A 17676-nucleotide genomic window follows, 5' to 3' on the forward strand; every position below is an offset into this window, starting at 1 on the left:
AGACCTCAAATACGTGGAGACTAAAGAGCATCCTACTAAAGAATGAATGGGTCAACCAGGAAATTAAAGAAGAATTGAAAAAATACATGGAAAAAAATGATAATGAAAAGACAACTGTTCAAAATATGTGGGATGCAGCAAAGGCTGTCCTGAAAGGAAAATATAGAGCGATACAAGCCTTTCTCAAGAAACAAGAAAGATCTCAAGTACACAACCTAACCCTACACCTAAAGAGCTGGAGAAAAAAACAGCAAAGAAAGCCTAAACCCAGAAGGAGAAGAGAAATAATAAAGATCAGAGCAGAAATCAATGAAATAGAAACCAAAGAACAGTAGAACAAATCAACAAAACTAGGAGCTGGTTCTTTAAAAGAATTAATAAGATTGATAAACCCCTGGCCAGACTTATCAAAAAGAAAAGAGAAAGAACCCAAATAAATAAAATCATGAATGAAAGAGGAGACATCACAACCAACACCAAAGAAATACAAACAATTATAAGAACACATTATGAGCAACTATATGCCAGCAAATCTGACAATCCGGAAGAAATGGATGCATTCCTAGAGATGTACAAACTACCAAAACTGAACCAGGAAGAAAGAGAAAACCTGAACAGACCCATAACAAGTAAAGGAGATTGAAGCAGTCATCAAAAATCTCCCAACAAACAAGAGCCCAGGGACAGATGTCTTCCTAGGGGAATTCTACCAAACATTTAAAGAAGAATTAATTCCTATTCTCCTGAAACTGTTCCAAAAAATAGAAATGGAAGGAGAACTTCCAAACTCATTTCATTAGGCCAACATTACCTTGATCCCAAAACCAGACAAATACCCCATGAAAAAAGAGAATTACAGGCCAATATCCTTGATGAACACAGGTGCAAAAATTCTCATCAAATACTAGCCAATAGGATCCAACAGTACATTAAAAGGACTATTCACCACGACCAAGTTGGATTTATTCCTGGGCTACAAGGTTGGTTCAACATCTGCAAATCAATGTGACACAATATGTTAATAAAAGAAAGAACAAGAACCATATGATACTCTCAATAGGTGCTGAAAAAGCATTTGACAAAGTACAGCATCCCCTCCTGATCAAAATTCTTCAAAGTGTAGGGATAGAGGGTACATGTCATCAATATCATCAAAGCAATCTATAAAAAACCCCACAGCGAATATCATTCTCAATGGGGAAAAACTGAGAGCTCTTCCGCTAAGATAAGGAAGATGGCTGGGATGTCCACTATCACCACTGCTATTCAACATAGTACTAGAAGTCCTAGCCTCGGCAATCAGACAACAACAACAACAAAAATTAAAGGCATCCAAATCAGCAAAGAAGTCAAACTATCACTCTTTGCAGATGATATGATACTTTATGTGGAAAACCCAAAAGAGTCCACTCCAAAACTGCTAGAACTCATAAAGGAATTCAGTAAAGTGTCAGGATATAAAATCAATGCACAGAAATCAGTTGCATTTCTATATACTATCATCAAGGCAGAAGAAAGAGAATTTAAAGAGTCGATCCCATTTACAATGGCACTGAAAACCTTAAGATACCTAGGAATAAACCTAACCAAAGAGGCAAAGAATCGCACTCAGAAAACTATAAAGTACTCATGAAAGAAATTGAGGAAGACACAAAGAAATGGAAAAATGTTCCATGCTCATGGGTTGGAAGAATAAATATTGTGAAAATGTCTATGCTACCTAAAGCAAACCACACATTTAATACAATCCCTATCAAAATACCATCAATTTTTTTTCAGAGAAATGGAACAAATAATCCTAAAATTTATATGGAACCAGAAAAGACCCCAAGTAGCCAGAGGAATGTTGAAAAAGAAAGCCAAAGTTGGTGGCATCATAATTCGAGACTTCAAGCTCTATTACAAAGCTGTAAGCATCAAGACAGTATGGTACTGGCACAAAACCAGACACACAGATCAATGGAACAGAACAGAGAGCCCAGAAATAGACCCTCAACTCTATGGCCAACTAATCTGTGACAAAGCAGGAAAGAATGTCCAATGGAAAAAAGAAAGTCCCTTCAACAAATGATGTGGGAATATTGGACAACCACATGCAGAAAAATGAAACTGGACCATTTCCTTACACCACACATACAAAAAGACTCCAAATGGATGAAAGACCTCAATGTGAGACAGGAATCCATCAACATCCTTGAGGAGAACACGAGCAGCAACCTCTGCGACCTCAGCCACAGCAACTTCTTCCTAGGAACATCGCCAAAGGCAAGGGAAGCAAGGGTAAAAATGAACTATTGGGACTTCATCAAGATCAAAAGCTCTTGCACAGCAAAGGAAACAGTTAACAAAACCAAAAGACAACTGATAGAATGGGAGAAGATATTTGCAAATGACCTATCAGATAAAGGGCTAGTATCCAAAATCTATAAAGAACTTTTCAAACTCAACACCCAAAGAACAAATAATCCAATCAAGAAATGGGCAGAGGACATGAACAGACATTTCTGCAAAGACATCCAGATGGCCAACAGACACATGAAAAAATGTTCAACATCACTCAGCATCAGGGAAATACAAATCAAAACCATAATGAGATACCACCTCACAACAGTCAGAATGGCTAAAATTAATGTCAGGAAATGACAGATGTTGGAGAGGATGCGGAGAAAGGGGAACCTTCCTACACTGTTGGTGGGAATGCAAGCTGGTGCAGTCACTCTGGAAAACAGCATGGAGGTTCCTTGGTAAGTTGAAAATAGAGCTACCCTACAACCCAGCAATCACACTACTGGGTATTTACCCTAAAGATACAAATGTAGTGATCCGAAGGGGCGTGTGCACCTGAATGTTTATAGCAGCAATGTCAACAATAGCCAAACTATGGAAAGAACCTGGATGTCCATCAACAGATGAATGGATAAAGAGGATGTGGTATATGTGTGTGTGTGTGTGTGTGTGTGTGTGTGTGTGTGTGTGTATATATATATATATATATATATATATATATATATATATATATATATTTCAGCCATCAAAAGAAATCTTGCCATTTGTAATGACGTGGATGGAATTAGAGGGTATTATGGTGAGCAAAATAAGTCAATCAGAGAAAGACAATTATCATATGAACTCCCTGATATGAGGAATTTGAGAGGTAGAGTGGGGGGTTAGGGGGTAGGGAAAGGAATAAAGGAAACAAGATGGGATCGGGAGGGAGACAAACCATAAGAGACTCTTAATCTCATAAAACAAACTGAGGGTTGCTGGGGGGAGGAAGGAGGGGGGAGGGAGAGGGTGGTGGGGTTATGGACATTGGAAAAGGTATGTGCTATGGTGAGCGCTGTGAAGTGTGTAAACCTGACGATTCACAGACCTGTACCCCTGAGGCAAGTAATACATTATGTTAATAATAATAATAATAATGATAATAAAAAGGATGGGAGGACACTTGAGTCATGGCAGCCGGGTGCAAGGGGCTGGGAGGAAAGCAGTCAGCCCTGTGGTCAGACTGGTTAAGACAGGGGGAGTGAATAAGTGAATATATTGGGGATTATGGGACCCACATTTTTTACTATAGGGCAAAGGAGGTCAAAATAACGGCGGGGGGGGGGACTAGAATAAATCTTGTGGAAGAGGAATTGGAGATCTGTGTGCACGTGTAGTTTTTAATACATAGAGATGGGTGAATGAGGAACAAACGTGGATGTATATATTCCCTACTCTGCTCAGAAGACCTAGTAGCAATGATAGCACAGTGGCAAGGAGCACAACCCAGCACCCAGATCTCGTTTCTAAATATCATTCTCCACTGGGGCCCCTGGGTGGCTCAGTCACTTGAGCAACTGACTCTTGATTTTGGCTCAGGTCATGATCCCAGAGTTGCGAGATGGAGCCCCCACTGCCTAAGATTCTCTCTCCGCCTCCCTCTGTACCTCTTCACCTCTCTCTTGCTCTTAAAAAAAAAAAAAAAAAGTAAATACCATTCTCCACTAAACCAAAACAGGACTCTTTGGAGAAACATCTGATCCCAGGTTGGGATAGGAATAATACAAAAGTGAGAATAGGTGCAAAAAACCATGGAGCCATTATGGAAAACTAGAAGTCCCTCAAAAACTTAAAAATAGAATTACTATATAACCCAGCAACTCCACTGGATACATAACTCAAAGAATTGAAAGCCACATCTCCAAGAGATATTTGCACACCCACGTTCATCACAGCATGAGCCATAATAGCAAAGGAGGAGACATGACGCAAATGTCCATTGACAGATAAATGGATAAAGAAAATGTGGTATAGGGCGCCTGGGTGGCTCAGTGAGTTAAGCCTCTGCCTTTGGCTCAGGTCATGGTCTCAGGATCCTGAGATTAAGCCCCGCATTGGGCTCTCTGCTCAGCAGGGAGCCCGCTTCCCTCTCTCTCTCTGCCTGCCTCTCTGCCTACTTGTGATCGCTGTGTCAAATAAATCAATCTTTAAATTAAAAAAGAAAAAGAAATCTTTAAATTAAAAAAGAAAAAGAAAAAAAAAAGAAAATGTAGTATATCCATACAATGAAAAACACAGCCTTAAAAAGGAAGGAAAATTTTTAAGTAAAAAGGAAGGAAATCCTGTCACAAACTACATATGGGTGAGCCCTGAGGACATTTATGCTGAGTGAAATCAGCTAGTCACAAAAAAGATACTCTATGGTTCCACTCACAATCTAAAGCAGTCAAAAATCACAGAAACAAAGGAGAAAGGTGGTTACCAGGGGCTGGGAGGAGGGCCTGGGGGTTAGTGCTTAAGGGGTATGGAGACGCAGTGTTGCAAGACGGAAAAGTGCAAGTGCTTTGTTGCACAACATGAATACACTTAACTCTACTGAACTGTACACATGAAATGGTTAAGATGATTTAATTTTTTTTTTTTCACAAAAATTTTTTAAAAAGGAAAAAAGAACCTGAGGCCATGTTCAAGAACACAGAAGCCAGCTTGAGAGTGCTCCCACTAGCCAGATCTAGGGCAACTGGAGACTGAGAATCTAATCATGATAGTTTGTAGATTATCAAACAGCATCCATGTTCCATACTGCCATAAATAAATAAGTGGGAGAGAAGATAAAGTATGACACTAGGATGCCAATTACACGTAGATGGCAAGAGTATAATTAGAAAGCCACCTTCGGCAATATCCGATTCAGATAAGAATCATCGACAGATGCTAAAACCAGAGGATAAATATTTTACAAAAACAGATATTGATACAGTCCCAAAGCAGCTCCCCACAAGACACTTATTCCTCATTAATTAATAAGTACAAGATACTTATTAACTTCACAGTGAAAACCCTTGCAGACATAACCAGTTATTAGCAATTAACATCACTGGTAATGGCAAAAACAGACACCAAACGCCTCCCAATAGAACACAGAGAACACAGCATCGTTTCTCTGCTTTTCCTGCCAAACATTCATAACCAGATTCTAACCACGAGGCATCAGACAACCCCAATGTAAGGGTCATCCTACAAAGTAACGAGGCAGCCCTCTACAAAAATATCAAGGTCTTTAAAAAATCTTCTGTTAAAGAAGGAGAAACCAAGGAAGTGCTCCAGGTTGAGGAAAAGAAGAGAGAAAACCTAACTGAGCACATGCAGCACCATGGACAGGACCTTGGAGCAAAAATGCAAGGAGTACCTTAAGAGCATTTTTAGAGTACATGGTAGCATTTGCATGGAGGTCTGTGGAATAAATGGTAGAATTTTATAAGTACTGGTTTCCTAATTTTGATGGAATTACTCTAGCTATGGCTAATGGGACATCATAACCGCAACTTAGTATCAAATAGTTAAAAAATTAATATGTGTATGGAGAGAATAAGGTAAATAGGGCAAAAGGTTAACAGAAGTGATATATAAATTTTTAAATTACTGTAAATTTTCTATCAGTTTAAAATTATTTCAAAGTAAGTTAAAGAATGAAATATATACAAAGTGATCTTTCAGCTGTAAGAAATTTATTATACTGGTTTTTATTCTACTGGAGAAATCTGATTGATGCTTTCATTATCTCGGGTAAACTATTCAAAAGAGTAGCTGAAATAAATGTGGAAGCAGCTTTTCTGAATGGACACTAATGTAGATAATAAAATCCTATTTAATAGTTAAAAATGTACAATATTCTGAATCTTCATTAAACATGCTTCTTTCTTCTTGCAGTAGTTTATCTCCTTGAAAAAAAAATCACATATATGATACTGAAAAAACCTTGAGAATTTGAGGGCGCCTGGGTGGCTCAGTGGGTTAAGCTGCTGCTTTCGGCTCGGGTCATGATCCCAGGCTCCTGGGATCAAGTCCCACATCGGGCTCTCTGCTCAGCAGGGAGCCTGCTTCCCTCCCTCTCTCTCTCTGCCTGCCTCTCTGCCTACTTGTGATCTCTCTCTGTAAAATAAATAAATAAAATCTTTTAAAAAAGAAAAAAAACCTTGAGAATTTGAGCCCTGTACATTTAAGTAATTTTTTCTCATAACTGATAAAGAATTTACAGTCTCATTAGAGACTTACATCCTTTGATATTTAAATATGAAATTTAACCTAAACCATGACTTGTGTTGGAAATTAGATTATCTTTATGATTTCTGGTATATTCTGCTTTTAATTATAGTTTGGAAAAAAATTATAGTTTGGGATTAAATGTTTAATATAAAAAATCTCCAATGGTAGCAAATGTCTGTCTATAGAAGAGGTTTGGTTTTTTTTAATCCACCCCCCCCCAATCATTCAGAGTCAAGTGATAATGTCATATTGGGTCAAGACTGCAAGCTGTTTCTAAAATAGTTTACATTCCTCATAAGCTTGGTAAATGAATCTAAAGAGAAATGAGAGCTCCCAAAATATTAAAAACGAGGACCGCAGCAGCACCCTTGGAATAAAAATAGCTTTTTATAAAATAAAATAAAAACAGATTTGTTTGAAGGACTTCACTAGTTGTGAACATACAATTTAGCAGTGCCTTAAAAACAAAATTTTCAGAGGAAAAAAGGAAATATGATCAGTTGAATATTAACATTACAATCAAGAAAAACTCGGGAAAATGATGTAGTAAGACTTTATGAATCCTTCATACATTCTCCACTTGAGATTATCACTCAGTATCAAAAATTTGAGCAGGACCCCTGGAATCCATTAACAATTTCACAAAAGAAAGCACATATACTTCAACTACAGTGAAGAGAAATTTAAAACTCCCCAAACTTCTATTTTGCTCCTTGAAATCATATTTTGACTTCAAGAACTAAAATGAAATAGGCCTGAGTCATAAATGAAAAGCACCCTCCCCCCAAAAAAGAGAGCTGTGTGTGCACGCTGCGAGGGTGGAGGGGGAAGAAAAAGGAGAGAATAAAGATACCCTCAACTTCCAGCAAAATCCTCGGTTTATTTATTTTGGGGATTTTGGTATTTTCTCATAAATGCAACTAAGGTAGTTAAAAGAGATAGGCAAAAGGAGAAGAAAATTACCCCTCGTTGATCTCTGCTCAGGTAGGCAGATCTGAATGTTCCTTCTCTAGTTCCCACTACAACTTCACTTTCATGTTCATTCTGTAGTTGCTGAATGGATGAATAAGAGGGGAAGGAGATGACAAGGAACAAATAGCACCAGAACAGTCAACCTCTCAATCGCTGAAGTACTAATCGCTAGTACTTACGTAAAGTGAACATATACTAAGAAATGAAAACACAGCAGTGCAGAAGACAAGTAGTTGAAATTTACAGCCTTACACCTCATAATGTTACAGTAGGGACTGTGGAACTTACCTAGTTCAACACACTTATTTTAGTGTTCAGTGGGTTCTATAAGGACTCTAGATCAATGAAGGGACTCTATAAAGCTGGGTCCTGTTTCCACTCTGAACGGCTATGAGGCTCCCAAGCAAATCCCTTCCCTTCCTGAGGCCGATTCATCCAAAAGTAAAATAAGTGAGCTGAACTAGATGAATTCAAGTCTTCCTCAGCCACAACACCATATGATTTTAAGCTGTAAATTTCAACTACTTTTTTTCTCCCCTATGGGTTTTCTGCAGACCCTGATAAGCTGATTCTAAAATTCACACTGACATTCAAAGAGAACCAGAAAAATCAAAACAATCTTGAAAGAGAACAAAGTTGGAGGACTCACACTTGCCAATCGCAAAACTTAATAAACAGGAATCCAGACAATGTGGTACTGGCAAAAGGATGTATTATATAAATCAAGGAGACAGAACTGAGAGTCCAAGAACAAACTCAAACATTTATGAGCAATGGATTTTCAACAAAAGTGATAATCTGATGAGGAAATGGTATTTTCGATAAACCATGCTGGGACAACCGGATAGCCACATGCAAAAGAATGAAATTGAACCCCTACTTCAAACCATATACAAAAATTAACTTTAAAGAATTTGAAGACTTCGAGAGTTTCAACTATAAAACTCATAGGAAAAAAACAGGTATAAATCTTTGTGACTCTGGATGAAGCAATGGTTTCTAAGATATGACACCAACAGCACATGGAACCAAAAGAAAAAAGCATAAAGCATAATTCATCAAAATTAAAAACTTTTATGGTATAAAAGGACACAATCGAGACAGTGAAAAACAAAGAATGGGGAAAATGTTTGCAAATCACATATGTGATAAGGATTTAAGAATCCAAACTGTATTTAAAAACTACTAATTCAATAACAAAAAAAGATAACTAAGAAATAGGCAGGAGAATCTGAACAGACCTTTCTCTAAAGACATGCAAATGACCAATAAGCACAGAATAGATGCTCAATATCATTAGTCATTAAGAAAATTCAAATGAAAACCTCTTCACACCCACTAGGATGATTAAAATAAAAAACAGAGGAAGTAACAAGTGTCGCAAAGGATGCAGAGAAACTGGAATCCTCGCATCCCGCTGGTGGGAATGTAAAATAGTATAGGCACTTTGGGAAGTAGTTTAGAAATAAAGTTTGGAAAACTGATAGTTTCTCAAAAGAGTCACCATATTTATTACCCAGCAATTCTACTTTTAGGTATAAACCTCCCAAAGCTAAAAACATATATCCACACAAAAAACTTCATAGGAATGTTCATGGCAGCATTGTTTCTAAGAGCCAAAAGGTGGAAACAACCCAAATGTCCACAAACTGAAGAATGGATAAACAAGATGTGGTGTATCCACACAATGGAGTATTGTTCAACCGCATGAAGGATGCTGACACAGGCTGTAATATCAATCTTGGCAATACTATACAAAGCGAAAGAAGTCAGACACAAAAGGCCACATATTGTATGATTCCATTTTTATGAAATATTCAGAACAGGCAAATCCATACAGACAGAAAATAAACCGACGGTTGCCTGGGGCTGAAATGAAGGAAAAATGGGAAGTGACTGCTAATGGGTAAAGAGTTCCTTTTGGGGAGGATGAAAAAGTGCTGGAATTAGAGTGGTAAGGGTTGCACAACTCTACATATACTAAACCCAATGAATTATATACTTTAAAATAATGAACTTTATGGTATGTGAATTTCAATTTTTTTATAAAAAGCCCTCCTTAGAAAATTGATTTCCTCACTTCTATTTCAGACCACCTACTGGTTCATGAAAACAGAAACATTTGCAATGATACTTGACATTTATAATCCATTAAAACAAATACTATAATAAAATTTCTTTTTAACCAAATTATTTATACGTATCAGTTGATCGTCCACTTGTATTTAATTTGCCTCTAAACAAAATCTGAAAGTTCCTCTGAGTTCATGATTTATTTTTTGAATTTATATTTTTCTTAAGTGACTAAAGCTAAACAAATGTCTTCCTTTTGAAATTTTAGCAATTCTGTCATCAAGAAACAGGTCAAAGTATTGCTCTTGCAGTGACATTCACACAGCCATCTTCAAGGAGTGAGTACTTTGAAATTTAATTCCTTCTTCATAAGACAATAAAAAGGCTAAGTGAGCAACAATTTTTCAGTATCAGTATTGCAATATAATATGTATAACCAGATGCTTCAAGCCATGTAACAAATGCAGACTTTCTTTCCCCTAGAATATAAATAGGATTCCAGGCTTACTCTCTTCAGTAACAAGAATTGATGTGAAATTTTTTCAAAGCTCTCCAAAAAAAAAAAAAAAAAAAAAAGAAAATACTCTTTATCGTCACCTTCTGTAATGTTGTTTTGCATTCTGATTTTTGGTATCAGAAGACTGTAACTTTGTGTTAGCACTATAATCCATAATGAACTCTCCATCAGCTTTGAAATAAAATATTAATCCCAGTCTGATATCATTGGGTAGTACTATACTATACATAGATCCATATAAGTTAAACAGGAATGATCCTTCTAAAGATGCTAAGTATGTGGAAGAGGGCTTAAATACTTAAGAAATAAAGATCAAGGACGGCCACAATCAAGCTACACATGAAAAAGCATCAGATGACAAGAGGGTAACATGATTTTCATTTTTAGGTTCAATGAAAATTGCATATGTTCAGTTTTTACTCTTAAACACAAGTGGCTTATCCTGTACCAGGGATGCCAGCCCCAAGAAAGACAGGAACACAGAAAGGATGACCTTAATCAACTTCAGTATTATTTTTGTATTTAGGTGTATAAAATCTATCCACTGCTTCAGTAACCTTAGGAGGGAGCAAGCCTAAGAGATGAAACATTTATATATTTTGATTAAATTATGCTATTACCTTATAAAACGATGTTCAACATCTGTTTCCTTAAAAACAGAGCACTGAGGGGTCTCTGATAAGTAACCTAGCTGAGAGCTAAAATGCATAGAGAATCCTTAAGACTGTAACATGGCAAGGAGTTCTTTTGTATTATGTGTATTCAAAGGGTGGTGGTGTAGTTCTAACTGAACAACACCTTGATAAAACAAAAAATGGGAGAAATAAAAATTGATCTCTGAATCAAACGTGCACCACCTTCCAGTAGACTGAATAGCTGGGAAATACAGGTAGGGTAAGGAGAAGACAACTGCTTATCAGAGTCCAAAGAACAGTTAGAACAACAAACTGTTTTTTGTTTTTTAAACACATAGGCCTCAAAAAACCGTTTCACCAGTTTTGTTTTGTTTTTTTTAATATAGCACATCTTTTCTAAATAATTCTCACTTTTCATTCCAGAAAATATAAGAAACCGTTTGCAAGAACTCACAATATGCAAACATGTTTCTCTAAGGCCATGAGCTGGTTTGCTAAGTTGCATTGTTTTATTCAAGTAAAAAGCCCTTCTAGAATAAGGGGTCTGTAGAGGAAACCAATCACCCTCAATTCTCTGGCCTGCACACTTGTTAGGATCTCTATCACTCTGAAAGCCAAAAGGTAGAATGCTCACTTGAACATTAGCAAAATGGACTGTATTTACACTTTTTTAAAAAAACTAATGCATGTTAAATTTTTCTGGCAATTCTTTTTGTATGTTACAAAACAAAAAAGGAAAAGCTTAGAATAAGAATGCTTTTTCTTAGAAAGGTCAAACAGATACTTCTTGACATCATGTCCTTTACACAATGGCATACTGTTCATATAAAAGGTCTCTTATCCTATAAAAATCTTGACAAAGGCAGCCTTCTAATCCAATGCGTCCAGTTTCCGTCTAGAAAGTAAAAGTAAAAAAAAAAACCAAAAACTCTTTAGCACATTTCCTAATCATCAATATGCAGACATAATAAACAAGATATATTAACTGGGTTATTTGCTGATTGGTCTGGAATGGGTTGCTCTGCATAGAACACAGATAGAATATTCGAGTCATGAATCTAACATAGACATGTAAATGTCAGAATTCAAATAATAAAAATTTACAATAAAATTATACATCATTTCTTTGATAGTAACTTTTGTAAGCCTTCAAGGTCATCATTATGAATATAAATTATGGTCTCCAATTTGTGAAACTACCAGTCAAGAATTACAGAATTCAAAATGGCAATGCATCAGAAAGAAGTACTTGTTCAACTCATCCCTTATTAAAAACACTTACTCTACGGACTGCTACTTGGTTGTTGCAAACAAGTACACCTCCTACAAATTCAGCTTGAATCCCCTCCCGTAAAAGAACTTGCTTGAAGTCTGACAGTCTTGGTTCGTTCATAAAAACTGACTGATGTCCAGGAACCTTAGAAAAGGTTAAAGGGGAAAGAATCACTTCAGATAAAACAGCAGACACACAGCTGTACTGAATAAAGTGAAGTAACTAACACAGGATCTCTAAGATACTTTCTGTCATCCTCTGAAGACCTCTGACAGATCGTATGAAGGCTGCAAATCACACTCCAAGTTGTTATTCTGAATTTTACCTCCTTATTTAACATTACAAAGCCCTTCACATTTTCTGAATGTTTCCCAATCAATTTTTATTAGTCATGCCTCACAGAAACAGAGAGACATTTGCTGATGTGATGCTCTCCACTCACCCACTTGCTTGAGGGGGTCAAGGAGAGTGCCAGTAGGCAGAACTGAACCAAAAACTTGGTTTTCTAGATCCAACTCCTTCACTTGGTTCTGAGGGGAGTTCTTCCCTGATCCCACTTTCACCTTCCTTCCTCCCGGAGAGTGCATGCCAAAAGGTTTTAGAATCAGAAAAACAAGCGGCTCAACCTATTGCTGCTACTCGGAAATTGCCTTGAAGAGCACTAGCTTTAGCACACACAGAAAAAAAGATTCTTATTCCTCCCCCAATCTCAAGAGCAACACTAGAAGGGAATCCAGCGACACAGGCTGTCCCTCTACTCCTTCCTGCACAGAAAGCCTGGAGTCCCCTGACATGCACACACGACTCTGATGACACACTTTTAACACTGTTGTTGTAAGTTAATTACCAGAAATCTTTGCTAACTAGGGTATCTCCTGAGAACATGTAAATACTAAATTAAAAATTTATCTGTGCTTAATAAAAGATTTCTAACTATATCAAACCAAAAATGATTTCAGCTGAATTGACAACATACAAAAATGGAGGACAAGAGTTTCAGTCTTAGAAAACTATAAATCTTCTGACTGGAAGCAGGTATGTGATATAATCCTCACAATCAAAATTTAAAATCTGAAAAAATAAATTATGAAACAATAATGTATCTATAATATTTGTTAAACATTTTCTTTAAATTATCATTCCCTTGCCATCCAGGATATATACACATGCTTGTGTGTGCACACACAACCACATCTTAAGTAATCTTTTTCTAAAACTCCAAAATCAGCCTACACCAAACACATTATTTTTTTTTTTTTAAGATTTTTATTTATTTATTTATTTGACAGACAAAGATCACAAGTAGGCAGAGAGGCAGGCAAGAGAGGGGGAAGCAGGCTCCCTTTCAAGCAGAGAGCCCAATTCGGGGCTCGATCCCAGGACCCTAGGATTATGACCCAAGCCAAAGGCAGAGGCTTTAACCCACTGAGCCACCCAGGTGCCCCCAAACACATATTTTAGAGTTAAAAATATAAAAGAAAAATCCAAAGGATGGCAAATGAAGGAAGAGACAGAAGCAGCATGTGCTTGTTTACCTCATTTGGGGGTAAGGGTTCCAAGGTCGGAATGATCTCACTCTCTTCACCTGTCTCTTTCTCATCATCCCCGAACAGACTCTTCATGGCCTTCTGTTGTGCTATAACGCTAGAATCCGAAGGAGCGTCCACTTGCATTTCTGAGTCCTCTCCATCATCCTTCAGTTCTCCTTCTTCTAAAATAACTCCTGTGTCCACTTTGGAAACTCTCATATCCAAGACACCATCTATCCAAGCTAATTCGGCATCTTTTGCCTTACAAAACTGAAGGGAGCTGACAAGTGAATCTTTCAATCTCACCTAGACATGATGCAAAAGGGAGGGAGAGATGAAACCCTGAGTATAAATTAACAACAAAATATAACCAGTTATTATTATTTGCTAATTCTGGTAATGCGTATTAAGATTCGAAAATCTTTCACTCGTCTGATCTTCACAGTGACTGGTAATGACCTAGTGACCTGTGAAATCATTAGGATCCCTGTCTACTTCCCAAAAGGTTCTTAATCCTTGGTTGCACCCTGGGATCACATGGCAATTTCTTAAATGACATGTTAATGCCAGGTTCTACCTTCAGTGACTCTAACACAAATGGTGAGACTAAATCCAGAGCACTGAGTCCCCCCACCACCCCTCAAGTTCCCCAGATGGTTCTCATGTGCAGCCAACATTGAGAACCACTGATAAGCCTCATCCTCTAGTGGTTGCTGCTCTTCAGGAGTACTGAATTACTTACTGTTTCCTTCATTACCATGAATTCACACATCCTTATTCTTGGAACGCCGCTTCCTCTTTTCTGCCCAGAATAACTTTGCTGCCTGGTGAATTCCAACCCATTTTTTCCAACCAAATCCAGACATCGCTCCTGCTTTAACTGACACCATCCCCCCAACCAGATAAAAATCTAACCTCTCCTCTGTGCTACTCCTATTTTTTATACCTGCCTCCATTTTTTTTTTCAATTAGGAATAGACCCTTGATATCAGTGAATTTTTATAAAACATGTGAATTCTTGAATACTCCCCATTCCCCTCTTGCATACCTCACCGTCACACTTCCACAAATGCTGTTCCCTCTGCCTGGAATACCCTTTCCCCTTCTCTATACCACCCTGAGGATCCATCTAAACATCTGTTAGGATTCAGCTTAGTCATCACTGCCTCTGGGAAATCTTTTGTAAACTTCCAAATCTGGGTCGGGGTCTCACAACATCCTGTACTTCCTCTATCAGAGGTAATAACAATGTGATAAATGATCTTTCCTTATTATAAGCCCCACTGACCATAAGATCTATTAAGTCAAGGGGACCATGTCTGTCTCACTCACCACTGAATTCCTAATATACCTGTCCTCATCTGCAACAAAAAGTCTTTGTTTCTGTGTGGCTCAAATGCCAGTGCACTTACCTGGTAGATGTGAGTTTCACTAGTGGCATCAACTGTTTCGTGTAGCTTTGGCATGTACACTTTAATATCTTTCCCACCGAATGCACGACAGCACTCTGCGAGATCCTGACTAGCCTCTGGTGGTCCATGGACAATGATCAGCTGTCGTGGTTTCATCTGATTAATAATCTTTTTAATGGAATCTCCATCAGAGCGTCCTTCATAATCTATGTAAGTAACCCTGGCTCTGTAATTAGACAGGATAATTCAAGCTTATTTTTCTATAAGTTAACTCCAAAACTAGGTTATTAATGGCTTTTATCCGGAAAGAAATGTATAGGATATATAAAATGAGGATTTTAGAAATACACATGTCACACTGTTGATATGTATTTGAATGGGATTATTCAGTAGCTCTTAGAAAAAAAAAACTCACTATATAAAGAAAAATAAAACTGGATCCTGATCTAATGTCACATGCAACAGCAGGCTGAATTGAAACCATAAAAGAGAAATGTAAATATTTACATTTAATAAGATAAAATGTATGAATTACGTTTGTGACTATGGACAAGGAGGGACTTCTTTATGTAATCACAAAAACATAACAGAAAATATTATTTCATTACATCAAAATTAAAGATATTTTTAAACAAAGTAGACCATGGACAACTCTTATAAACAAGTTAACAGACTGGGAGAGGATATTTGCATTGTCTGAAACCAACCAGGGCTAATATCCAAAATATACAATGAACCTCTGTAAGTAACAAAAAGGCAGCAACCTCTAGAGAAAAATGCACAAAAGCCAGGCACTTGGAATTCACAGAAAACAAAAAAGGTAAGAAGCATTTGAAGAAGATAAACTAATAACCACAGTAAGACAAATTTAAACAGTAGTGATACATTACTCTATACCTACCAGGCTGGAAAGCTTTAGAGTTAGATAATGCCAAATGCTGTTAGGGAAAGAGGGATGAAAAAAGCTTTCTGTTCCACTAGCAAAAATATAAACTGATACAGCCATTCAGGAGAGAATTTTCTGATACTGTTAATAGACATTATTTAGATAACAGCTATACCTCAAAATACATACTAAAGAATAGCACTAGACAAATAAACCACTGTGCTCTCTAATGACTTAAAAAAAATTCCAGAATGATGATTTACTGCTGTTACAACTGTAACAAACAAAAAAAAGGTTTATTTACTACTTCGGGTTATAGTAACATTTTTAAGACATTGGAGCCCTGGAGATGTTTAAGTCAAGGAGTATGCTTATGAAACACTTAGAAAAATGAAACTTGTGACCTGCGTAAGTTCACATGCTACCAGACTTAGTAAAAAGGCCAGAATGTGGGGTGCCTGGGTGGCTCAGTGGGTTAAAGACTGCCTTCAGCTCAGGTCATGGTCTCAGGGTCCTCAGATCGAGCCCTGCATCCAGCTCTCTGCTCAGCAGGGAGCCTGCTTCTCCCTCCACCCTCTCCCTGCCTCTCTGCCTACTCATTGTGATCTCTGTCAAATAAATAAATAAAATCTTAAAAAAAAAAAAAAAAGGCCAGAATGTTTCTTTGTATAAATACATAATTTAATGTTTAAACCCCACCTCACCACCCATTCAATCACACTGGAATTCAAATACCATTAATGAAAACAAAATGCCACCATACTTCACAGGTCTTTGCATAGAAAATGAAATTAAATTTTAAAAGTACAAACTTACTAGAGGATATTCAGAAATTTCCCTTTTGAAACAATGTAAATTATATAATTCAAGTTCTTAAAATTTTATCTTATAATCTAGTTTCAAAAATGCAACAAAAAGCACTTACTTTATTTCGATAGACTCTGTCGTAGAAATACACTTGGTAGGAACATCAGATAAATCCTGATCCATGGGTTCATCTCCGTTTGTCAAGCCAGATTCTAATTTGCTTTTCTCTTCTTCAGTCGCTTGAAGTTCTGGCACTAAGAAATCCTCTGGTCTAAATTATAAGTCTCTAATTAGAAGCAGTAACGAGCAAGCTAATAATATTATATAAATTTGTAAATAGTAGATGGCACAAGTTTCAGACGCCTCACGTATCTCAGATTTAAGTATACAACTTATGCAAAGCTAATGCAACTTTATAATATCAATTACCAAATGATATATTCTGTTCCTCCTGACCCCCGAGGAATGCTCTTTAAAACACACCATGGGGGCAAGTAAAGAGACCTACACCATTAGAAGATCTCTGTGGCTACCTTAAGTACTATTACAACGTGGCCCTGCATGTTTCAGTCATTCTTTCCCTCCATCTCTATAGTTTCTCTTGCCAATTCCCAGTTCTTATAAATCTCAGCTTCTGATTTCTGTAAGAGCCCCAGTTATCCCACCTGTGCCCAAAGAAAGCGTATGACTCCCCGTTGGCACATTACCATTAAGACTGAGATACAAAATCATGAGCTTCCTCAAAAGCCTTTACTTTCATTTCATGAGATGAATGAATGCATCTATCTCTCCATTTTTACTTCCAGTATGAGAGAGAGTTGTATGTTAAAAGTAAAAAAACAGGGTCACCTGGGTGGCTCAGTTGGTTGAACAAATGACTGTTGGTTTTGGGTCAGGTCATAATCTCGGGGTCATGAGATCAAGCCCAGTGTTGGACTCCCATGCTCAGCGCCAAGTCGGCTTGAGATCCTCTCTTTCCCTCTGCCCCTCACCACTCCCACACTCTCTCTCCCCTCTCTCTTTCTCTAAAATAAATGTCTT

General features: G+C 37.4%; 1 protein-coding gene across 3 annotated transcripts in view; it reads right to left on the reverse strand.

Annotated features, from left to right (window-relative positions):
- Positions 1–9291: 9291 nt before the first annotated feature.
- CPSF2 (cleavage and polyadenylation specific factor 2) overlaps positions 9292–17676 on the reverse strand; it is a 33887-nt gene continuing 25502 nt past the window's right edge. For all 3 annotated transcript variants that reach the window (XM_004739036.3, XM_004739035.2, XM_004739037.3), the window contains 5 exons: positions 16754–16906; positions 14943–15168; positions 13537–13836; positions 12011–12145; positions 9292–11623 (listed from right to left, as the gene is read on the reverse strand). In XM_004739036.3, coding sequence (XP_004739093.1) covers positions 11531–11623; positions 12011–12145; positions 13537–13836; positions 14943–15168; positions 16754–16906 — 907 coding nt within the window. In that variant the 3' untranslated portion in view covers positions 9292–11530. The remainder of the gene's footprint in view (positions 11624–12010; positions 12146–13536; positions 13837–14942; positions 15169–16753; positions 16907–17676) is intronic.

The sequence above is a fragment of the Mustela putorius genome, unplaced genomic scaffold, assembly GCF_011764305.1.
Source record: "Mustela putorius furo isolate JIRA1106 unplaced genomic scaffold, ASM1176430v1.1 tig00000129_pilon_pilon_pilon, whole genome shotgun sequence".
NCBI classification, from domain to species: domain Eukaryota; kingdom Metazoa; phylum Chordata; class Mammalia; order Carnivora; family Mustelidae; genus Mustela; species Mustela putorius.